This window comes from Diabrotica undecimpunctata, chromosome 5 (assembly GCF_040954645.1).
Source record: "Diabrotica undecimpunctata isolate CICGRU chromosome 5, icDiaUnde3, whole genome shotgun sequence".
Taxonomy (NCBI): Eukaryota; Metazoa; Arthropoda; class Insecta; order Coleoptera; family Chrysomelidae; genus Diabrotica; species Diabrotica undecimpunctata.
The window spans coordinates 94,608,144-94,634,638 of NC_092807.1; the positions used below are offsets into that span (position 1 = coordinate 94,608,144).

The 26,495-nt window shown below is 32.7% G+C and overlaps 1 protein-coding gene across 1 annotated transcript; it reads right to left on the reverse strand.

Annotated features, from left to right (window-relative positions):
• On the reverse strand, positions 1 to 22,665 carry LOC140441488 (uncharacterized). The gene is made up of 10 exons (XM_072532242.1): positions 22,514 to 22,665; positions 20,049 to 20,307; positions 16,177 to 16,336; positions 14,803 to 14,925; positions 14,153 to 14,294; positions 10,334 to 10,678; positions 7,394 to 8,179; positions 6,494 to 6,715; positions 2,954 to 3,092; positions 1 to 305 (listed from the first exon to the last, which is right to left on the reverse strand). The coding sequence occupies exons 1-10, from the start codon at positions 22,582 to 22,584 to the stop codon at positions 99 to 101; spliced, it is 2,454 nt and encodes an 817-aa protein (XP_072388343.1). The 5' UTR covers positions 22,585 to 22,665; the 3' UTR covers positions 1 to 98.
• Between the last annotated feature and the right edge of the window lie 3,830 nt (positions 22,666 to 26,495).

The window sequence follows — 26,495 nt, forward strand, 5'->3', positions numbered from 1 at the left end:
TTTTATTAAATAAATATTTTATTCGAGATTCACGTAAAATACAATAAATAAAATAAAAACACACATATAAATAATAAATTCACAACGTATAAAATCACTCATTGGTAGCTCAGCCCGTATTTTTGTAAAACCTTTGGATTAATATGAGAACCCACAGCCATTAAAAGGGGCACATCAACTAGATTTATCTTCAGCGTTTTGACCAAATTGTCCATCGTACAAAAATCTGTCGTTAACAAAAATTGACATAACGCATTCGCCTTTAGACAAATTTCTGTTAGTTTTTGTTCCAAGAAGGTAGAGCACTAAAAAATACAAAGTAATGAGATACATTTGTTAGTAAATTAAACAAATATTGTTTTTTTTTATTTAAAAAAAAGAGAGATACATTTGGCTAAGATTAAAATTATGTTAAATATATTAAAATTAACCACTACATTGGTGAGATATGAATTTTTTTTCTGCGTATCTAAGATAGTTCAAGTATCTTCCGTAAATAGGGATTCCCTTATTTTCTTAGTCTATTGACTTATGTATCTTTTAGGGCAGCTGTAAATAATTTTGGAGATATTGTGTCTCCTTGCCTTACGCCTCGGTTGATTTTTACTGGTCTTGTTTCGATTCCATTACCCAACGTCACTATCATTTCAGCTTGTTCGTAAATATTATGTATTAATATTCTGTTCCTGGAGTCGATCCGGTTATTGACTAATGCTTCTTCTATTGCCCACAGTTCTACGCTATCAAAAGCTTTTTCATAATCTATAAAAGCCAGACATAATGGGAGATTCTATTCGTTAGTCTTTTCTATTAGGATTTTCAAAGTATATAGATGGTCACAGGTGCTGTACCCTTTTCTAAATCCGGTTTGTTCTACTGGTTAATATCCGTCAAATTTAATTGTTAACCTGTTTGTAATAATCTTTGTAAATGTGTTGTAAAGTTGTGAAAGTAGTGAAATTGGTCGATAATTTTTCAGGTCTGTGGTGTCTCCCTTTTTGTGTATTAGTATTATTTTAGCAGTATTCCATTGTTCGGGTATGTTGCCTTCGAATAGACATCTATTAAATAGTATTTTTAGATATGTGATGGCTTCTTCTCCGCCTTCCTTCAGCATTTCTGCTAGGATTCCATCGCTTCCTGGAGCTTTATTCCTCTTTATTTTTTTTTTCTGCTTTTTCTATTTTTTAGTGTCTTATTTCGGGCATCACTTCTGAGTTGACATTTGTTATCTGCCTTTTCAAGTTCTGCTTTGAGGAGTTAGGGGGATCGTTTCTGGAACGGTACAGATCGGCGTAGAACTTTTCAATTGAGTTTGCTATATCAGATTTACTTTTTTCTAGTTGTCCTTGTTCATTTTTAATGGTTATTATGTTTTTCTTTCCTAGTTTTGGTTTGGTGGATTTGAGACTTCGGTTTTTCTTTATGACTTGTTATTCTGTCTGTTTAGTGTCTGATTCTTTTCAGTGTCTGTTTTGTTTTGTCTCAGAAGATCTTTTCTTTGTTTCAGCATGTTTTGTGATTCTACACTTATTTTGGATTTTCGTTTTCTGTTAGCGGTTGCCACTTCTGAGCTTGCGTTTAATAGTTCTTTTGTTATGACTTCATTGATTTCATTTAAGCTAAGTTTACCTAGATTTAATACTTTCGCGGGTTTTAACTTGCTTTTATATTGTTCTGTATTAGATTTTAGTTTCTGTGTCTATATTCCAAGTTTTTCTAAATTTATTTCTATTTTTATTATGTTTTATCTCTAATTTGGCTCTAACCATTCGGTGATCGCTATTTACTGACGCCGTATTTATTACTGTTACGTCCTGTATTATATCTGTTTTGTTACACAGTATGTAATCTATTTTGTTCCAAGTTTTTCTACCTGGGGATAGCCACGTCCACTTTCTTTGTGGTTTTTTATTGTAGAATGTATTCATTGCATAGTACTTGTGAGCTTGTAGGAAGTTAGCCAAGGTTTCTCCTTTCTTATTTCTAACTCCAGAGCCGAATTGTCCTATATAGTTTTCGAGTTTCTCATGTCGCTATCCGATCTTAGCTTTAAAGTCTCCTATTATCATCGTGTACGTGCTGCGATAATTGGTGCTAGTTTCTGCAATTTTCTCATAAAATTCGTCTATCTCTTCATCGGGATGTGCTGCGGTTGGAGCGTATACTTGAATCATTTTCAGGGAGATTTTTCGTGTTCTGGATTTAGCCTAATTATTGTAATTCTTTCAGATATTCTTAGGAATTGCCCTACTTTATGTGCATATTTCTTGGAAATTAGAAATCATACGCCATCTAGGCTTTGTTCTTCTCGCCCTTTGTAATATAGGACGCTATCGGACTCTAGTGTTACGCACTCTTACCCTTTTATTTTTACCTCTGCTAGACCAATTATGTCCCATTTTAAGTCCTTGATGTCTTCTTCGAGTTCATAGAATGTTTCATCTTTGCTTAAGGACCTTATATTTAGAGTTGCCATGTTCAATGGTGTGGTTTTTAGCGATTTCTGCCTTCTTCCAGATTCCATTAAACTTTCTTCCTTTCTTTCCAAAGGAGTGGGAATTGCAATTACTGTATTACCCACCTGGGGACTCATTCATTTTGTTTTAGATATCGCCATATTCCTGTTAGGAGGGTTTTAGCTTTAAAACCCCACGCTGGCTAGACGGGTTGGTAAGAGATTTTATACAATCCCTAAAATTAAGGGATTGCCACTTCCGTCATCCACACTGTACCGAAGGTATTCTTTGTCGCCGTGGCTGCCGTTGTGGGCTTCATCTGTAACCCTGTACAAGGGACCCTAAGTAGGTACTAGTTTACCGGGTCAGGAAACACCTGGAATCAGCGGAGGGCAGAGATTGATTCATTTTCCCCGATAGCACTATCCAAAGGAGTTCCTACCCAGTTCCTACCCGCTACCCGCCAAAAAGTATAAATTATTATTAATCATTACCTGCTCCTTTGACATATTTTGTTTCCACATCTGCAGCACAGTATCCAACATACTTGCTACTATAGGAGAAGCATCTACATCTCCACCCATTTCTCTTTTTGCCATCCTTTTTCTCACACTAGATAAAACTTGTACATCCCTGTAAATTTAAAATATAGATTTATATTAATAATTTATAAAATACTTTCTAAATCATTGGCATAAACTCAGAAAAAGTAGATAAAAATCTATATTTAGTACAAGTGATAAAACTAACGACGTAATTGACAAAATTGATATTCTAGCAGATGCAGAGGCATCGAGACGTTTTAATAAATTGAGCTGAAATATATAAAAATAAAAGGAGCATATCTACCGATATTTTCAACAGTATTATCTGCAATCAAGATATTGTTTTATATCAACTGGAAGAGAGGTTTTATTTATAATGGCTTTTGTTGTTTTCTCTAGATAGGTTGTTGGATTATTAGGAATTGATCAGTAATTTGGAGTATTAATGAGATTTGAGAGGTGATTAATATAAAAATAAGTGTTTAGGATGACGGTGGCATTGCCTTTATCGGTAGGAAGAATGATTAGATTTGTATTTGATTGAAGTTCTTTCAGGGCTTTTTTCTTGGATTGGGTAATGTTCGGAGTAGGAGGCTTTGAGTTTCTGAGAACTGTAACGATGTCTTCCCTAGTTATTTTAGCATCTTCGGAAGGTAAACTGGAGATGGCTTCTTCAGTTTGACAGATGATTGTCTCAATTGGAATGTGACTTGGGGTAACAGAGTAATAAAACCCTTTGGCTAGAGCTTGAGTGGTAATGGCCGAAATGGAAGTATCGAAAAAGTTATGAACTACTGTAGTAGGTTTCAACGTTGTTGTTTTGGAATTTGTTTGGCAATTTGATGAACTAATTTTCGCTTCTGAGTTTCAGTCTTAGATTCGAAAGTGTGTAGAGCTGTCTATGACCAGACCATCAATGAGTAGATGACCAAATATTAAAAATACTGGTATTTGTGACATCTAGTTTTCGTCTAGATATTTTCATCTAGAGATTTTGGAGATAGAAGAAGACGTATGGTATCTGAGTTTTAGAAATTTGGGAATGACGTTCTGATCTCGACAGGCTTTAAGGAATGTTAAATTATCTGTCAAACTGAAGAAGCCATCTCAGGTTACCTTCCGAAGATGCTGAAATATGTATATTGATATAAAGTGAAATGGACAGATTGGAATTGTCAGATAGTCAATTATCTCACGCAATAATTAAATTATATTTGGTGTTGTACAGGTCTTTATTTTTTATTTTTTCTTAAGGATCTGCAGTGTTAGTGGCCCAATTTCTCGACTGGTGTATAGTTATTTCTCGTATTTGTCTGTTATCTTTTAGTAATTCCTATATATATTGATTATATCTTTCTATTTTTTCGCTTTTGTTAAGAATAGTTTTACCCCTTTTATCTTATATGATACTTCTGTGGTTTGTTTTTCTAATACCGATCAGTTTTGTCACCTTTCTATGTGAAGTCGCAATATATATCCAGTAATGATTTTATTTCCTCACACTTGAGTACCATTTTCCCTTCACTTTTCTTTTTGTTCTAATTATATTATAATATATGCCTATATACGTTTAAATCTATGTTCTTATATAATCTTCACTTTTCCATCAATATTGCAACATCTCATCAGTCATCCCTGATTTTGCTTTATTAGTGTTGTTCTTTCTCTTTAAGATAATCGTTGGATTCAGTATTATCTTTTTCAATGTTTCCAATTTACGGTTCGAGTCTTTCTTTAATTCGAGTTTATTCTTTTGGCTCTTAGCTAAGGTCTTACAACTGGGACTTTCAAAAATGAACGTTGTATTTAATTATTACTATAACCTGTAGTTGTCTTTTTGAACTGGGGAAATTTTTTAACCACTTACATTAATTACATGCCTAAAACAAAAGAATACGTCACGAAGGAAAGAAGGCTCTGACAAGAACCATAAACTTTGTTTATATGATTATGATTTGCAAAATGGCTGAAATCGTAAATATGTTTATTAAGTATCTCCAAAAGCTACTCATTTACAAGCTTTTTACGCCACGTTCGAATAACACAGAAAAAACCAAACAGCATTCGTAATCCGAGAACTAAACAACATAAAACAAAAATCATCGGGCATATACGGGGTATGTTCAAAAAATACCTGTAATTTTGTTTTTTGAAAAAAATCCTTATTACATTTGTCTACATTAATGTTGTCTCCTTCAAAGTAGTCTCCATCAGATATTATGCACTTGTACCAACGCTTCTGTCAATCCTTGAAAAACTTCTCAAGCTCGATCTTTGGGATGACCTATCAGCGATGCGCTTTTAATGTGATCTATGCTTGTGAAACGACGGCCTTTTAAAGATTTCTTTATTTTTGGAAATAGGAAAATCACACGGGGCCATGTTTGGCGAATATGGACACTGTGGCATCATTACAGTATTGTTTTTGGCCAAAAATTTACGAACAAGCAATTAAATTTAAACTGGTGCATTATCGTGATGCAAATGCCATGAGTTGTTTTTCCACAAATCTGGTCTTTTTTCAAATTAAACTTGTTGGTAGTACTCTTTATTGACCGTTTGATCTCATGGCAAAAATTCATCGTGCACTATGCCATTAAAATCAAAGAACACAGTGAGCATAACCTTCACGTTCGACCGGACTTCTAGCCTTTTTTTTTATCTTGGCGAACCAGAATGTTCCACTGGGACGATTGCACCTTAGTTTCGACGTCATATGCATAAACCTATGTTTCGCCACCTGTTATAACTCTTTTGAGCAAATCTAGGGTGTCGTTTATGTCATTTAGTGACTCCTGAGCAACTTCCATTCACTGCTGTTTTTGTTCAAATTTCAACAATTTTGGAACAAATTTTGCTCTACAAAAGACACTCGTTTCATACCCAAAACGTTTGCAAAAATGCCATGGCATTTTGATGATATAGCAACTTCATCAGCGACTTCTATTTCTGTCACTTTTTTAGGTTTTCATTATGATGTGCTGGGGCGTCCGGAGCAATCATCATCTTCATCGTGTTCACGGCCATCTTGGAAACGCTTATACCACTTGTAAACACTTGTTTTTTCATACCATATTTATCACAGGTCTTTGCTAACATCCTTTATTACACTTTATATTATTTTTTACGCAAAATTAAATACAAATTCTTTGTTACATTTTCTTAAACGAATGGAAATCGCCGAGCTGATATAAACCGTCGAACCTTAGCGGCTGCCACAGGCATATATAAACAATCAATATAGATGCAAATTTTTTTATACTTTAGCAGCATGTTTACCGACATATTAAAAAAAATTTGACGAGTGGACTCTCCAAACCAGCCAATTTTAAAAATTCAGGTATTTTTTGGACAGACCTAGTATCTATTTAAAAATTTATAATTGGGCCCTAAAACTGACAGTAAAACTGACAGTTTTTCGGCCCCATTCTACCCTCAACACAGATCATCAACTCAAGACAAATTATTAATAATAAATGATTTAATTACCAAGAATCAACATCTGCTATAATAGCCACATTTTCTTCTATTCTATCTGTAAACAAACATGATTTCTTCAGTAATAGGTCATTAGTTAAAATGCTCTCCCACTTGGCCGTAGGAACATTTAATCCTTGAACTATTTTATCAGGTACTAATTCTTCTAAATTATTATGGTCGGGAAGAAAAGATGTTGGTATCACCTCTATTGGATCACCAATAGGTTTCTCTCTAAAAATACCTAGATTATTAAATTAAAAGAACTTTTTATAATCAAGACGAATATATCACATTTTCTGTGATATATTTATATAAATATAAATAAAAATATAACATTAAATATGTTCAATACATAAAAATAGTGATAAAATAACAGAGATACGCTTTGAAGAAATATTTCACTATAAATAAACTATTAATTGAGCATCACATACGATGCACAGACGTTTTAAAAATAATGCCTGTGTATCACATGCAATGCACAGGACACGGAAAAGGTTAATAAATTATTAAGTTTTTAAGATACAATACAATACGTAATACAGAGGGTCAAATTGCTTTGGTGCTTTTAGTGTTAACACACCTGATGAAGACAGTCGCAAAGGTACCCTAGTCAGGGCTGACTGCTTACAATTTCGGAAACAAAGTATTCAGAAAAGCAAAGAAGATTGAAAATGTGAAAGCTTCCCAACGGTGTCACAAGGTGGAAATAGTAGTTAGGGTAGTGGCAAGTATATGCTAATTCAAAACGAGTAGCGGTGATGAAAAATTTATAAGCTTAAATTTACACGCTGTACCAAAGTTTCACCCCCGTTCCAAAGTTACCCTCTTGTACGGTACTATTTTATGGTTTTGATTTTCTAACAATAATATTGAATGTTTTTAAATATATTATTGCATTATACTTACTCGGGCAGGGGAAATTTAATAACATTCAATTTAGCTGCATTGTCAGGTTCAGATATATCTAGTGTATTACTTGATAATGTTCTTTCTGTTTTCCTAACTTCATTGGTCTTTTTCAGGTCTTCTAGTTTCTCGTTATCACCCAAAATAAACAACACAGTACTTTCTTCAGTTTCACCGCCAAATTCTAAGCCGGTTTCTTCCGCTAATGCACTTAGTTTACATAGATCATTTCCACAAGCCTTTGACTTGCTTAAACCTGCGCGTTTTAAACCACTTTCTTCATTTTTATGTACTATTTCTATTTGGTTATTTTGTAAATATGGTTTTTGTATGTAATTATTATTTGTCTCATTTGCAATAGTTTCGTCATCGAAATTTGTGAGCGTAGACAGGCTGAAGCTACTGGTTTTTGTTCGACTCAAACTTTTTGGCTTCGACACTGTGTCGCGCTCTACATTATTACAAGTAATACTATTAAATATATCATTCACGATCCTGTTTTCCCCTTCAACGTTGCTACGTTCTACGTATCTTCTTTGCACTTTAAAATATCGCAGAAAATATAATAGAAAGTCCAATACTTTCTTAACTAGTTCGTCATCTTTCAAACCGTATATTACAGTTTTTGATGTTTTTGTTAAGTATCCAGTGGCTCCAAATAGGTTGGTAAGTTGACTCCAAATTGCATGGTAAGAATCGTCTAGGGAAATTTCTTCCAGTGGATGGCATGCGGCTATCCAGCCGGTGTGGTGAGTGAGTATTGCTGTCAAAAGTGTACTCATAAAACTGAAAATATAAAATAAAATAGTTAGTTTATAACCAACGTAAGGAAATTGTTTTGTTTTGGTATTTTGAGAAGGATTTCCGAAGTGGAAATCGAAACGTCAAATAAACTTGTTTTAAAGTAAAATTGTGGCAACAAAAATAGTAAATACGTCGGGGCAGTTTTTTATCCTCTCTTCTATTTAATATTTATGTAGATTTAACCGGTTGTGATACCGCAACTGAATGATTACCAGTAAAAATAATCCCGCATTTTGTTGGTCAACAGCTAAGGGTGGAAGAACTAACATGTGGTAGGGCATTTTATTGCCCTGGAGCTGAGAAATTGATTCCACAGGCGGAAGAGCTAAATTAGCCAACGGCATTGAGATGTGGACAGCCACGGGATGACTACCACATTAAAGATCCGTAAGAAAATCCCCAGGACACCACAATGGCTGAAAATCCAAAACAAATGACCCTCAGTCCCGGGCACCCCTTAAGTGGTGAGAGGGTGCTAAGAATCCCCCAGTCAGCCAATAATGTCCTAAAAGTTAAAAGGATCGGTACATGGAACATTCGAAATATGTACCAAGCAGGCAAAGCAGCAAATAGTATTTAAGAAATGACTCGCCTGAACATAGATATTTTAGAATGCAGTGAAGTTCGATGACCAAATTCTGGAATGATAATTATGGATGAATACCATATCTATTATTCTGGAGACGATACAAGAAACATAAATGGCGTAGCTATAATAGTAAAAAGGGAAATAGCTAAAGCAGTAATAGGATTTACGCTAATCTCAGACATAGTTGTGCTATTGAAAATTAACTCAAGTCCCTCTAATATAAACATCATTCAGGTCTACGCACCGATATCAGAGTCCACTGAAGAAGAAATAGACAATTTCTATCAGACTCTAGAAGACTTTCTAAAACTGGCCAAAAACATGAACACACTATTATCATGGGCGATTTCAATGCCAAAATAGGACAAGCTACAGTCGAGAATGTCGTGGGGTCATATGGTCTTGGCATAAGAAACGAAAGAGGAGAAAGACTGATCCAATTCTACCAAAAAACGGATAGGATTGTAACGAAAACACTTTTTAAATTACACCCAAGACAGCTTTATACATGGAAAGCACCCGGTGATACCCCAGAGAAAATCATCTTCTTCTTTCTACTTTATAAATAGGCTTAATTAATGCCTGTTTTACTTCGGTTTTTAGCCTCAATTGACGTTGTCTGACCATCTTTTCCTCGGTCGTCCCAATGATCTTCTTCCATTTGGCGATTTGTCTCTTGCTATTCGTACTATTCTATTTTTGGTCCACGCGTTTATTTCCTCTATACCACATCTCGGTCGTATTTCCTCACTTCTTACTCTGTCTCTTAGAGTTTGGTTTGTTATTTTTCGTAAGACTTTTATTTTTGTTGTTTTCAGTAGTCTTTGTGTTTTCGCCGTATCTGCTCTTGTTTCCGCTGTGTACGTCATTATCGGTCTTATTGTTGATTTATATATCCTGGTTTTCGTTTCCGTTGTGAGGTATTTTATTTTATTGATATAATTTTTTATTAAATAAAAAATTCCTTTTATTTAATTCAGGAATATTTATAACATAATTTTAATTTTAATATAAAGGTTTTGTGAATATTTGATGTGAGTAAGATTTTATATTTTTAAGACGAATAAACAATATTAAGGAAAAGGAAAAATAATTCTATTGATCACCATCAACATGATTTCTCAAATTTTTTATATAAGTAAATTCTTCTGTAGAAGAAGTTTAAAAATTACTCACGCTTTTTAAAAATTTCTGGACTATCATGGAGTATGACAGAGTATAACGGAAAACAAGGAACAGTGAGAAACTTATCTTGGCTAAAAAACTTATACAAATAATATTCATTTAATTAATATGTATTATGATATTAAAAAATGTTGATTTAAAAAGCCTAATAAAGGAGGTGTGGCGCCTTCTGATTAGAGTTAAGGTTGACGAATTTTTATACCAGACATTTTTAGTGGATAGGATTTTTCAATATGTATTATTTTTGTTGAAATTGTCGCCACAACTTTTGACAAACATAAAGGTTGCAAACTCCTATTATGCAATTATTTACAAAATTTTACTTAAAATATATAAATATAGTTAAATATTCAATAACTTACAATTTAGTTTCTTTGGTTTCCAGTTTTTCCAAAACTTGACAAAAGTTTTCAAATCTTTCTTCTCTAATGTTACTCTTAAATATATTGCTTGGAAACGTAAGTTTACTGAGACTGTTTTTCAAGCTTACAGCAAAGTTCAAGTAAAATTTACTTTGAGGTTCATTCCCTGGTTTGATCCAAACATTTAGTTCGTGCGATAACCATTTAGCGCTGAGAAGAGATATTTCAAGCATAGTTGATAAAAATAATCGTGGAGAGTTGAGAGCTATTTCCACGTATTGACGAACACGCCATAGTATGGATTCAATCAATGGTATATGTTGTAGGTACGTGTTGTCTTCATTACTGGAAAATAACGGTAATTATTTTAATCAATGTATTGTATTTTTACTTAAACAAATCTAATGATAATTAAAATAAATTATCTATAAATAATGAGTTTAATAAGTCATTTGTAAACTAAATATCCAATAATTTTAACGCTTAAGTAGACAAAGGAGATCGGAATATACAGTGAGTGGTTTAACAATAACTCATTTAAAGAATTGAAGGACGAAGGACCACCAGCTAAAGGCTGGAATGAAAAACAGATTAAACACTAACTTATATTCAATGGTAAGATTAAATAGCAATTTCTGATAGCTGTCCGAAAACACTGTGATATGGGATATTTCACTATAATTTTCACTTAGGCTATTTTCGCTATTACATATTATTACAAGTAGGTAGGATTGCTTAGCAAAATATCGTTTCTATGTTCAAAACGAACTACTGGCAACACTGCTGGTTTGAATAAATGAAGTGTTTATATGAAAATTATAACTGCGGTTTTAGGAAACACTCATTACTATAAATTATTGGCTTGATAATATTTATGAATAATAATGCGATGCGAACTACTTAGTTACAAATGTAATATATTAATAAGCGAAGCGAGTATTTAGCGAGCTAGCGATTTCAGCTTACGGGATTTTGCGACCGACTTTGGTAATAGCTTATTCTCAACTAACTCTGATAACATCCACATTATATAGGCAAGTAGCAACGGGCTCTTACCCCAAGAGGTACCGTTAAATATCTTCCTTTATTCCTTCTAAGAATTTCAATATCGGCATGGTTGAAAATTTATATCGAGTGGAATGGAATTTCACCATTATGGGGGGCGGCGCCGAACAAATGGGCTAACAACTAACTTTATCGCCTATAGATAAAACGATAACTTTGGCGATAGAACGCTTATATTCTCCATCAGCAGTTTTTATTCGTAAAACTCTTACTTTACCGTCTTTGCCGGGTATGGTGGCAATCACTCGTCCAAGAGGCCAGAGCATTGGAATTGTGTCCTCACTCTTCACTAAGACTAAATCATTAACTTGAATATTCGGCAATGAACGTAGCCATTTAGGACGATTTTGCAAATTATTTAGATAATCGACTGACCAACGCTTCCAAAAGGATTGCTGGATTTGCTGGCATTGTTGCCAAGCAGTTAGTCGATTAGTATTTGTACAAGTTAAATCAAAATCAGGGTATACAGTCAAAGAACTGCCTATTAAAAAATGTCCTGGGGTAAGCGGCTGCAGATCATTTGACAGCGGATTTAGTGGGCGAGAATTCAACACAGCTTCTATCTGAGTTAGAATGGTATACATCTCTTCGAATGTGAACCGTGAGTTTCCAACCAAGCGAACTAAATGATATTTAGCACTCCAAATGGCTGATTCCCACAATCCACCCCAGTGGAGAGAGTGGGGAGGAATAAACTTCCAACGTATTCCCTTTTGGGCTAAATAGGAGCGTATGCTATCGAAATTTAATTGAGACTTAAAAAAATCATATAAGTCACGAAGCTGACTATTAGCGCCAACAAAATTGGTTCCGTTATCCGCTATCAACTATTTTATTAGATGTATACAAATTTTCAATTTTTGTGATTTTTTTTGTTTACAAAAATAAAACAAGGTATTTCAATATATATTTACTTTAGCGAGGGTAGTTGTTTGTTATCTATAGGTTTATTGCTAGTCAGAAGTAAAAATTCTTTATAAAAGTTTTCTGACTGAACTTGGCGTACAATGAATATATGCGCATACGAGAGTTCATCGACAGTTAAAGGACCTAACATTAACTAAAATATTAACTAGGGGAAATAAATTAACACAGGGGCATACCAGTAAAATTATGCCAGAAAAAAAAATAGTAATCTTAACTACATGGTTAAAACTGCTCTTCAGTTGCTTATATACCTAAAAGTCTCTATATAACTCATCATCATTATTCTTGCTTTACAACCTTGCATGGGTCCTAGCCTCCTCAAAAATGTCTCTCCAGTGATCTCTATCCATCGCCTTCCTCCGCCAAGTACGGGTTCCCATATTTCTTATGTTTTCATCGATGTTATAAACGAACCCGGTTCTGGGTCTTCCTCTTCTTCTCTGACCAATGGGTGTATCAAGAAGCGTTTTTCTAGCTGAGTCATTTTGTTCCATCCGCATTACATGCCCTATCTACCTCAGACGTTTTACCTTAATATATTTTACGATATCAGGTTCCTGATATATTCTATAAAGTTCGAAAGTTGTATCGTCTTCTCAACAGTCCATTGTCATTCACTGCTCTATAGATTCGCCTTATATTCGCTCTATAGATTCGCCTTAGAACTATTCTGTCAAAACATCCTAACATGTTTTCATTACTTTTTGTCAGAGCCCAGGTCTCTATATACCTTTTTCTTTTTGTAGTGGCAGATGTTGGCGACCATTATGGAAATTTTTTCAGCCAGGAAACCCTTCGCCTTTCTGGTCTTCGTTTTTCTTCTACTTTTCCTTGTAAAATAAATTGCAGCAACCCATATCTTTCGCTGTTGCTTACGATGTTACCGAGGTATTCGATTTTGGATGTTTTTATTGTGGTTAACAGCTCTTTTCCTTTTTGTATTCTTAATAAAACTTCATGATGAGTAACGTGGGCGCTATAATAAATCTTTAGAATTCGACGATAGACCACATTTCGAAAGCCTTAATTTTGTTGCTTTCTCTATTCTAGAATAGAGAAATTGCTTTCTCTATTCTATATTTAATTTATAAAGAATAGTCCCAATTTTCATTGACGTTGGTACCAAGGTAGTTATATGTTTTTACTCTTTTTATTAATTGATTATTCACACTGATTCTTACCAAGTCTTAAAATGAAGGAGCAAAAAGTCTTTTCGAATAATATGTGCAATAGAATGTTGATGCTGATATCCTTTATATCTAAAGAAGACTAAAAAATGTATAAGATATGTAAATAAACTGTTTTATGCAAATAATATACTAACAAAAATATTTACATTTCGTCTACCTGCCATTGTATTATGTATATTTCACCCTTACGAGACCATCAGATACAATTTGCTGATTTAAATGAGATGATAAACATATCCACTCGTAAATCGGTGGGTAATTCAAAACCTCTCAGTCAATCAGCGACTAGTAAACCTATGCTTGGATTATATAGAAGCAAACCTAATAGTCCAAAGTCCAAATAAACTGTTTTTATTTAGACAAATTGGACTGATTCTTCAAATTAATATCTAAGTAATTATGCGTGTTCTTATGACAATCAAAAACACTTTATTACTCGATGATTTCAATAAAAACCCCACGAGAAAAACTGAAGAGGATAAAGAAAGGACTAATAGAAAAGCTCATATTACGTAAGAGATGATCCCAGCCTGCTAAGGGCAAGACGGTGGTGAAACCGAGCCCAGGACGAATTAGCAAAATGTTAGTAGGCGCTTAATCTACATGGCGTGTATATAATATTTAAACAACGTACTTCTCTACTACAGGCTTTGGTACTATTAAAGCCAGTCCCAGTTTCGAGTAGCTAACGCTCATTCTAAAATTTTTAGCTGAATCTGCTTCGCTGAGGAATGATCCAAATGTATCTAACGATGTACAAGAGGTAGTGCTTCTTCCTAAAAAAAAAAAAGAAAATAAGTATTTTTCCATAGTTAAATTCGACCATTAAGTATTAGTTCGGTATAAGTATATCGGGAAAGAAACGAAAGGCAGAATTTACAAAACAGTCATCAGACCAATAATGACATACGCGGCAGAAACAAGTACGACACAGAAAGGACAAAAAGGATGTTAGAAACAGCAGAGATGAAAACACTTAGAAAAATTGATGGTAAGACACTATGGGACAGAGCTAGAAGTACACGACATAGATGAAAGGTGGAGAACATTAAGAACTGGATAAGAAATAGAAGAGTAGAATGGAACGATTATATAAGCCGAATGACAACAAATAGAAACGGCAAGAGACGGTTCCCCGTCTCGGGAATAGGAAGACGATCAGTAGGAAGACCACGAAAACGATGGAACGACAACTTACTGGAGGCACATTGAAAAGCAGACAGAGTTATGTCTATATAAAAAGCAGAGGAAAAAGAAGAAGAAGAAGTATTAGTTATTACTTACTTGTTAAAAAGCCTCCAGAGTACTGAGTAAACGATGAGTTTCTGGAAATGCTGGACTCTGAGAATCCTGAATCGATTGTTGTGCTTGTGGAACTTGGAGATATCCAGTTGGCGTTTCTTATCACTAAAAAAACACATTTATGAACGCATTGAAAATTGAATCAGTTCTCATAAATAAATCTATAGAACTACTAAACAAAAACTAAATTATAAACCAAAAAGCAGATGTGTAGGACGTCCCGTGAAGAGATGGAACGAACTTTGATACCCGAACTGGTTTGCATAATATCTAGCTCAGTGCATGGTACTATTTCCTACTTTTGTTTTACTCTTACTTTTGTAAACATCCACTGGCTGTTTTTCTGTATGTCCAACTGAGAGAGTCAGCATCCTGTATTTCTCATACAAGAAATACAGGATATTCGTGACTGTCGATATAAACAAAACCACCAGTTTGTTAGGGTTGCAGTCAGAAGGTTGGCCGAGGAAAAATAAACGGCTATAATACATTATTTCACACAAAAAACTTTTTTTCTACATTGTATGTTAACAAGGAATGATAGAAAAATGAATAGCTTTGGTTAAAAGTGCAGATTGCTGAGTAATAATCGGCCATACCTAATGCGAGTGAATAATAAAAGTAAAATGTAAGTGGCATGTACTACAGCACTACAGGTCTTAGAGGCTCTTGGCCTCCAATAGTCTTAACTAGTTTTCTGCACTTTTTACGGTCTTTCAATTGTACTTTCCAGCCTCTTGTTCTCATTTCTTCTATGTCAGTCCAAAAGACGTCAAACCACTTCCTTCGTGGTCTTTCTCTTCTTTTCTTTCCTTTTTTGTTTTTTGCTTCTTTTGGCATTCGTAAAACATGACCCAACCATCTGGCTTTCTGTGCTCTGATTTTCTGCATTATTTTAGGTCTCTTATTGATCTCCATTAACTCCTGATTTGTTCTTATGCGTCATTTCCCATTAGCCTTCTTTATCATTCCAAAAACTTTTCTCAGGATTTTCCTTTCCCAAATCTCTAACATTTTTCCCCATGTCTCTAATTACATCTTCATCAACGTCTGTTTTGCCTTACAATTCTTAGAAGGCAGAGATTAAAGTAGAAATCTGAATTTGATTTCGACAATTAGTTTACTGATTTTAATATCAGATGTCGCTATTTGCGTCTATACGAAGCCATGTTAGGGTTGCTTCCTAAGAAAAGATTTATTTTCACGTTCAGAGCGACTGTGAATATCCGTCTCTGAAGAGCCCTATTAGGGCGAAATACGTATAAGCGGATATACAGACGCACTGTACGTGAAATAAAACCTTAACTGTCTTTGCTTTTATAAAATAAAAAGTTAAATCATATAAAAAATACTTACAGGAGAATGAATCAGAATTTGAACCAAACGATGGATCAGATCCAGAACTAGCAAAAGAATTGCAAGATTCTAGAAATGAATTGCTGGAAAAATTTTTGGTTGAGTTATTTAACGAAGATTTACTGTTGGATAATTTCTTCACAAGAGGAGTGGAAAATACCTAAAATATATAAATACTCAATCAGTCTTAGAATAATCAAAAAGAATATAAACTAATGAAAAATGTCTAAGGAACATAACATTTTTCTAGTATGTTTAGCAATTTTAATTGCATTTTAAAAAGTGATTACTGATCCTTCCCAAAACTTCATCATGTGTGAGATAAGAAGTCTAACGAAATGCTCATCAATCATAGTTCGAATGCTTCGATCGTATTCAAAGTATTTACTTTAACCCTTTCATGAACACGAACAAAGTATTACTACGTTTAATATTTCTGCTTAAAGTTAATTTGAAAGGTAAATTTTATAACAATTTATTTTTTAACTTTTTATTTAGTTCAAAATTTTTACAGATGGAAAATATTTTTTCCATCCTCCAAAATCTGAACATATTGCTATACCTAAAAACTAATTAATTTATATTTAAATGGGAATAAGCCACAATTAAAGGTTAAAATACGTATATTTATTCCCATTTAAATATAAATTAATTTAAAATGCCACAAGAAAATAGCTTCAGAACAATACTAAAAACTAATAACAGAGTGGTTTCTTGTAATTATTTTACTGAAAATAAACATTCAGAGAAATAATCTACTTTCCATAAAAGCACCTAAAGCAAGGACGAATGCACAAAGGTATCTGGCATGACGAACATTTATATTTGGTTCTTTTTTGCAACTTTTGTGATACAGAGTAAGTCAGACAGTATTAGTGCTACCGAAATCAGTAAGTCTGACTTCTGGAACCACTCGCTTGTTTTATATGATCAATACAGGTCTGTTTCGGTTCTTTCTAGATGTATATGTATCAACAAATGAGTTGTTTTGCCAAATTTAGTTTAAAACTTAATTAATCATTTTTTGTTCTACTATTTGTATTCTTAAGTACAAAAGAATACTCCTTTGCTTTAGATCTTAAAAAGATATCTTTACAGTAAGAAAAACCAATGAGGAAGGACTAAACAGGGTCAACACAGATTGAATTATTAAAGACTATTAAACACCAAAATTGTCTTGTCTTTTTAAACCTTAAAGGCAAAATAGAAGGCCTTAGAGGTGTAGGAAGAACTTGGTTAAAAAACATTCGTGAATGGACTCAGATATCAAATGCAGGACAATTCGCCGGCTTAGTGACACAAAAATGTATCTCAAAAATGACTACTTTTCAGGAGAGCTTATTTGGGGTTTTTAAAAAAATGTTTTGCATTTTGTAATGGATATTAATCTTAGAAATGTATTCTTTACGGTAATACAATCATACGCAACATTGGATAAATTGTGTTTTCAAAATATCAACGATTAGATAAAGTAGCGGAGATACATTTTCGTGTCCCTACTGAAAAGTCTATGATTATAGAGACATACGTAGATATCATTTTATTTTAGAAACTGTTACAAAGTCATTTGTATTTAAAAGTCTATTAAAAGTACAATGGATTAAAATTTATTAATCTCTACCTGGTCCGAAAACTTAACCACGCAATTTAAATACAAATTAATGACTTTGTAGTTGGATTAAGCTTTTCTAAAATGAAATGGTACCTACTTGTAATTCTTTGTTGCTGTAGCATTATAATCTAATTTGACAACCGAGGGTTACCCAATTTACTAATAATAATAATTAAAATAATAATCATAATTCATTTTATAACTTTTGTTATATTGTTCTGAAGCTATTTTCTTGTGGCAATGAATACTATTTAAAAGTCTCGATGGGAATAATCACGATATATTTATTAATAAAAGAAACTTTATAAAATGTTTAGACAACGATTTCTGAATTAGAAGTCGAAACGTCAATAAAGTTTATTTTTTAATAAATATATTGTGGTTATTCCCATTGAAACGTTTATAACTTTATTTAAAATCACAAAATATTTTTTTTAATCAAATATAAACTTTGAAAACATTTTCAAACAATAAATTTAATTGTGTCAATCACTTTGCACATCTGATTGTTTGACTTTATTGTTGGTGAGCAACGACTTATAGAAGAGATGATACTGGGAAGGAATAATGCCTTTATTGCACAGCTCTCCTAAATCCTTATATTTTTCCTCTTTTATTGGCCCTTGTCCTTAATATACCGTTGTTAAGTTTGGCATGGAAAATTTCCTAGTTTCTTTTCGGACAACCTCAAAAGACCCGAAATTTTCATTTTCCTTGTAGCCATGTTAATTTTAGTCAATTTATACTACTACCATCGATGTCCACTTTTTTGTTTTTTATTAGAATTGTGGCAAAAGCTTTGAAGTCATAAATTTCTTCCTGTTCAATCTCGTGTACAGTGTATTTTGATTTCTTTGACGCCATTCTTACAATGGAGTACCACCCATTGGGGTTAAATATATCCACACTTTTTTATGCTTTCTCAATATTACCATGGACCGAGCCACACTTCACCATCGAATGGCCAGGTTCAAAAAAGCAATGGTCGCTTATTCTAAATCGTCACCAAAAAATATATCCTCACATTGTTCATATCCTGATCCATTAGGTTCACTTGCAGAAACATGTGAGGCACTGTCTGAATATGTCACTTGTTGTAATGAGAGCGGTAAATTATGACTATGTGTTGTATCATCTCGTACCGATTTGTTAAGAGCTAACAAAACTAACTTCTTCCCTCTTGCATCCATTATTGTGTAATAATAAAATTAAAAAAAAGTATTATAACGATTATTATAACAATCTCTACAACAATTAACTTAAAACTGATTCAACGTATTTACGTCTTCACAGTTGTAACAGAACTGGAAATGCAACGGACCACCCTGCTAAAAAATATAATAAACAAATTATCAACTGATTCACGTGTTTCACAACTGTAACAGAACTGCAAATACAACGGACCACCCTGCTAAACATAATAAACAAATTATCAAATCCACAGTTGCTACCTGCAATCTCCATTCAGTGCAATAAAATTATTGCCACAAAAATGTAACTCAATATTAGCTTATTTATAGTACTAAAACATAGTATCACAGAAATGTAACAGCACTTACATTTCTGTGACACTAAAAGATTGCTAAGAAATGTAGTTACGAAAACTCCTTACTGGGGTTTTGGGTGTTCGGAGAGATACAGTTTTGTGTCACTCAATAGAACTCACTAAAGTAAGTTCAATGGTGTAGATATCTCAAAACGGGAAAAAATGTAGTTACATTTTTGTGTCACTAAGCCGACGAATAATTATTCCATGTGGTTGAAGATCGAAAAGCCTTTGCAATGGTGCTCGCCAACGTCAGATAATTATAATATGACACGTGAAAAAAGAAGATAAAAGGGTTAACTGACCAAGTTTCAATTCCATACAGCACAATGGTAACACATAACATTGAGGACATGTATTCTGGTTCTTAATGGTAAACGAGTACAAAGAAGATTCTTCTAATTAAAAAAAAAATGTTTTGGTCTATTCGCTCTTCAGCTAACTCTGAGAAGCTTGTTGTGCTGTTGTTAGACTAATCACCATTCATTTTGTCTCGGAAAATTAATAAGAAGCTTAAACTGTTCACCAGTTTCGTTAATTTTGTTCAGAATTGCTTGAACGTCTTCAATGTTATTAACTAGTATTGTGGTATCGTCTGCGTGATGAATATTATTTATTGAAACGCCATTGATCTTAACCAAATTAAAACAAAGAAAAAAAAAACAATTTCATATTGAGAATTCTCAAAAAAAATGTATACCTATTATTACTTACCTGTGTAAAAATTAAACGATCTGGAGAAGAAACATCATGGATTTTAAAGTAAGTGTCATGATATTTCATCGCTGTAGAACCAAAGATCATTTCTGTCAGATGGGAAAATTCTTCAGGTTTGTTTTTTTCCTCTTTCGATGACCCATTTTCATCTTTAGTTTCACGATAAGAGTCAAAAATCAATTCTCGATCTCTTAAACGACATTCTTTAAATAAAAGAATGCGGATTCTGTTGGAAGAGTATAAGTTTAAATTCTCCCTGGAAAATGTTAAAATATCTTTATTTTAGACACACTATTAGTATTTTCTTTGTTAGTTTTTTAAGTAAGATGTAAAAACAAGAAAAAAAGATACAGTGAAAATAGCAACTTGGAATGTGAAAAACATGCTAGTAGTAGGGAAATGCAGGATTTAGCCCAGTAAATGAAAAAATGTGACCTAGATATCTATGCACTTCACGAAAAAAGATGGAAAAAGGATGAAAAAATAGAAAAGAAAAACTTCACACTGTACAATTCCGGAGAAAATAAGCAGGAAACAATGGAATGATAAGTAAAAACCTAAGAATTAAAATCATGGATTTCGGAGCAATTAGTGAAATACTTTTATACATCAAAATCAAGCACATTCATATTCATGAAATTAATGAAAATTCATGAAACAGTCAACATTTTCAACAATCATAATCAACATATACAATTTACAGTTGAGGAAGAGGTAAATAATTCTCTACCATTCTTTGACATGGGAATTGTAAGAAATACAGACAATATGTTGAAACCCAAATGGTTCAGAAAACCCATATGTAGTAATAGATTTATAAGCTATTACTCTCATCATCCAAATAAGATGAAAATGAACCTTATAACAGGATTAAAATAACGTGTTTTAAAGCTTTCTCATCCAGATTATCTACACAAGAAGATCTTCAATTCTTAAAAAATATTTTAATTGAAAACTCTTATCCTCCAGATATGCTATATAGGATGCTTTTTTCTAATATTGTTAATATAAATAACTTAAAACCATTTTTTGCTAAATCTCAGAACATGGTAACCAATAACCAGAACATCTATTATCATTCACTACCTTTTATACCATCATTAACACCTAAATTAATACAAACACTAAAGGTTACTGACAATATAAAAATAGCAACAAAGAACTTCAAAACTATTTCATCTTTATATTCCAAAACTAAGTATCCTATAGACAAATTAGAAAAAACAAATGTAGTATGCAGCATTAGTTGTACTCAGTGTGAAGCTGAGTATGTGGTGAGACCGGAAGAAATCTTTCAAATCGCATTATTTCTCACAAAAGTGATTGCAGAATTAAGCTAAGATTAATTGTTGTGCTTTAGCAGAGCCTGTAATCGATAAAGACCATATTATGGATTTTGATAGCATTAAAATTTTATGTAGTGAAAGTAATAAATTCAAAAGGACTTTTTTTGGAAATGGTTTGTATTAGCAAAAGTGATCATAATTTAAACAAAAGATCAGAAATTCAAAATCTAAGCAAAATTTATAATTATATTATTTCTTTGTATTTTATATATGGAACCTGTAAAATATCACATTTTGATTTAATTTTACATAGATTTGTTACATTTTTTCAGACATCAATGGTGAATAAATCTTCTTCTTTTTTGTTACTAAACAAAAAAGAATTTTTAAACAAAATTTTATTTTTGGCAATATAATTGTCAAAAATAAAAATTTTAAGTTGGCATTTGACATTGAGGCTTAATTGTAATTGGTCGCTATTCTAACTTATTTATAAATTCAATTGTTTTTGTGTTAGGAAAAAAATATTTCAAAATTATATTAAAATTTTAGAGAAATATTTATTAGATAAGGACATTTATATAGTAATTCTTTTGAAATATGTTAGCAGCAATTTTATTAACCATACTAATTTTATTTGGTGAGTTAACAAAAAATTATTTTTCTTTCTAGTTCAAGTTTGTAAGATATTTTGTCTTTCTTAGCATCTCTTGATAATAATTGTAAACACAATTGAAAGCTCCAGATAATAAATAGTTAACCAATAGCCCTTTTATTGACTCCAACCCATCCAAAACATTATATATATATATATATATATATATATATATATATATATATATATATATATATATATATATATATATATATATGATATAGTTCTTTCAACATGTTTAGCTAAAATATATATCTATTAGGGTTGCTAGAATTGATTTGTGTAGCAGTCTTCCCAAAAACGAATAGCTGTTTAAAAAAGTGTTCCCCACAAATATGAAGTACCGGGATTTTCCAGCGATTTATTTTCCACGATATAAAATTACCGCATATACTTATCAAGCAAATTAATAAACAAACATTAATACAACACCTACACACTAAATTAAACATACAACATTTAATAGCGCAAAGTTATTTTTTGTCCTGTAGATATATATTTAATACGAACATATCGCTTACCAATATTGGTCGTTTCCGTAAAAACAATCATTTTTCTTTTTGCTTTCTAAAAAACTGTTCTTGTTAGCCATTAACTCATTTTCTAACTTTGTTATACTTCTGTTTTTTAAACTAAGCAAGAAATGAGTAAATATAACATCACGTGCTTATGTCCCTGACGTAAAATATTACCACGTTGTCACTGGTTTAGAACTCTACCCAAGATAGTATCCTAAACATGAGACGTGTTATAAAACATACAGGGATATATACACTAGCAAAGATAACGTAAAATTTATTTAATCCCCGTGTTTTGATAGTTTCAATGTGGTATTAAGCACCATAAATGAGTGAGGATTTTTAAAAGATTTATCTGGTGCCAATAAAATTTCTCATTTCTCGTTACATTTCTCTTTACCTTCGTGTGTTCATCTTCTTCAAGTGTGATCTCAATTTTTAACACTCCGTGACTCTATTCCAAAATCGTCTCGTCCCTTACGTATTCTTCTTCTTCATATAGTGCCTATAAGTTACGGATATTCGACATTACCATGCATATTTTGGTTGGCTGTCTCTATTTTAAATCATTTTCGTAGGTTATGAAGCCAGGATATTCTTCTTCTTCCTGGACCTCGTTTTTTATGCACCTTCAGTGGTGGATCCAGAAATTTTTGTCGGGGGCGGGGGGTAGTCATGGATCTTGAGGGTGATTTTGATATAGAATTTAGATTTTTGCACCTTTACGATTGATAAGATTTGTGCCTCATGGGTGCAAGGGCGTAAGGGAACCATTTTCTCAATAATTATTTTAAGCGATATATTAAACCAATGAGAAGTTTTAAAACCCAAATATCTTACGGGTGCAAAGAAGGGTACAAAATTAAGGAGTCTTATACTGAAACCAAAAAAATAATAATTTAATCCACATACTCTATAACAGTAAAATCAAGTGTACAAGACTATTAAACCAAAGGAAAGTTATTAAAATATAAATACTGAAAAATCAAGGACTGTCACTTGATGCCACACCTAGATTCTCCCTTATATATTCATTCTTAATTTTTCCTCACCCATACATCTAAGCATTCTCATTTCCGCCATATGCGTTCGTTGCTCCTCTTTTTTTTAACTGGCCCATCATAGCTGGTCTTATTGCAGAATTTTTCTTTCAGTTTTTTTTTGCACAACAAAACCACTTGCTTCCTTCCACATAACCCATCCCACCCTGACTCTATTGCGTGTAACTCCGTCTATTTTTAGTCGTTTTAGATACTGCTGATCTTAGGTGCTTATAACTATTTCTTTTCACAATCATTTTACTATAAACGGTTATTATTTATTTTATTTATACTTACTTCATTTTTAAATAAACATTCCGAAAACTCTGTTTTATCTCGCTCAGTTTCTTTAGAGCTTGTCTCCACTGTTCCAGCATCTGTTCTAAATTCCTCTTAGCATCATTATCAGCATACACTAAGCATCAGGAAATGTTACCCTGCAGTTTGCTATTATCAGATCACACACTATTGGATAAATAAAAACTAAGCAACGAGTTCAGGCGTATTCCTATTTTTACATAAAATGTATCAGACTCTTCCACTATTATATATAATGCTATAATTCTATTAAATAAACCTGTTAGTCAACTTGTTCCCATCACTTCTAAAGCCGTTCATACTTCTCCAGAATTATTATCTGTTTTTGTGCTACCACTCTTTATTATTGTAATTGCTTGAAACAGTTTGTTTTTTGTTACCAAAATAACGAACCCCGTTTGATATTTTGGTGACCATTGCTGTTACTGCCTCGGTTAGCTCAACTGGTTTTCTGTCAAATTCTTGATTTAATAAACTAAAAAAATACTTTTTTCATCGCTTTTTGATATTCTTTTTGTGAACTAATATTTCATTATTTTTATCTCAGATACATCTAATACATCCTTCTACATACGACAATATCTCGTTATTTTAACTCCTGTCTAGTTTTTCTTGAACGGTTCTTTGAGCAGACAATTATTTTAGGGTAGTTAGTAATACATATAGATACAATCAAGAAGCTACTAAGAGTCCTGACATTATTAAGGATATAGATCCTATTGAATGAACACTGTAATTCTACAACCATATTTAGCTGATGGCTATATTACTGTGAAAGCATATAATAGATATAGCAAATACTGCTACTACTTCTAACTACTCCGTTCTCTGCCATTTGACTTATTGTTCCATTATCCTTTTTTTCCTTGCACCCATTAATTAATGTGGTTTATTCTGCATAGGTCTCTAATCTGACTACTGGTTGTTCTATCTAGAAGTGTTTTTCCCGGTTATTCTTCTTAGGATCATTATTTACTTTGTCTCCAAACACCTTCTTGTCGTGTTTGTGTCTGGTATTGTTTCTGCCATATATGTTACGACAGGTAGGATTACAGACTTGTATATGCACGCTTTTGTTTCCGGTTTTATTTTCATGTGTCTGTTTCTTCGTATTGAGTTTCTTCGTCGTTAAGACAACTTATTGCTCTGCTTGTTTTGCTACTTGTTTCCTCATTTTTTCTCCAATATTATTGTTGCTCGATAAGTTTATTTCCGGATATTTACATTTCATTACTTGGTGTGTCATTTGCTTTTCAATTTAAATCTTGCTTCTTACTGGCTCCTTTGATTTTTCTAACCTTTTTGTTTTATGTGACGAAATTTTAAATGTAACTCACAATCTACTCTTTTAAATCATTTTCATTCTCTGCTATTAGAACTGCGTCGTCAGCGTAGCATATTATCTTTATCTTTTTGTTTCCTGTTTGGTATCTTTTTTTTGCTTTTACTTGTTTTACAACCTCGTAAAGTACGAGATTCAATTTAAGTGATCTCAATGAATCCCCTTGTCTGATTCCAGTACTAATGTTTATTGGTTCCGTCGTTTCTTTTTGAATTTTTACTTCGCTTGTTTCTTGCGTAAATATTCTCTATTATTTTTGTGATAGCCAATGGCATTTTCTTGTTGTATAATAGGTGTATCGCAACCGATAGCCTCACTATATCAAAAGTCTTTTCTAAATCTTTCTTTCTGCCATTTGGTTGAATACTAATATCGTTACAGGATCTTCCGCTAAGGAGACCTTATTGTTCGTCCGATATACATTTTTGTTAGCTTATGTGTTATTATTTTTATTAATAATTGTTGTCGTTTCCCTTATCATAGTTTTTGTTATTTGCATTAATTCATTTAATGATATTTCTGGAGTTCCAATATTCCGTCCCTAGTATATCTATACAACCCACTTATCATTGTTATTCAAATGTATTAAATCTTTTTTTGTATGTCTTCGTTAAAAACCATGTTTCAGCGGATCACCCTCTGTAACAGATAATGGGAGTAACCGAACAAAATTTGATAGAAGGAAGCAATAACTGGCAACGGAGCAACCGGCGCTTATATAAAAATAATCTCGCGAATACTCAAATGTTTATAAATAGATGACTAACGTATTTTTGTTCGTACGTCGTTATAGAATACGTTCATTCAATTGCAACAGTTTTCAATTAACGTCTATTCGTGTTTGGAATTCTTATTTTATGCACTCATAGGTGAAATACGTCCTTATACTTTCTTGAATATCTTTAAAAACTTTTAACCTTATAAGAATTAATGCAAGTGATATACCGTACAACCAAATAATATAAGATTGTGTAAAATGATTATACTTTGAGTGCAAATGGAATATTTTATAATCAGCTTAAATTTAACTTTTTGAAGCCCTTTTAAATGAAAATATTGACATAAATAAATGAATTGGTTGCATAATATGTAAGTCCATTTCAAACAGGTTTGTAGAAATAAATTTACTCAATCTATTTTATTTAGCTAGGGCGATCGGTTTGGATCACTACAATTTTCTGGCTGTCTTTAAATCTCCGTAAAAGTTAAACTAAATTGCCGAAACAATTACATAGCTATCATAACTAAAAGAGTTCTATCAGGTGTGTTGCAAAAAGTGCCAATA

Excerpts from the sequence above, each read along its gene's own strand:
- LOC140441488 (XM_072532242.1), bottom strand. The coding sequence starts at position 22,584 with ATGGCTAACAAGAACAGTTTTTTAGAAAGCAAAAAGAAAAATGATTGT. Across the intron at positions 20,308-22,513 it reads TACGGAAACGACCAATATTG|GGAGAATTTAAACTTATACT; the intron begins GTAAGCGATATG and ends AACATTTTCCAG. Across the intron at positions 306-2,953 it reads AAAATATGTCAAAGGAGCAG|TGCTCTACCTTCTTGGAACA; the intron begins GTAATGATTAAT and ends TGTATTTTTTAG.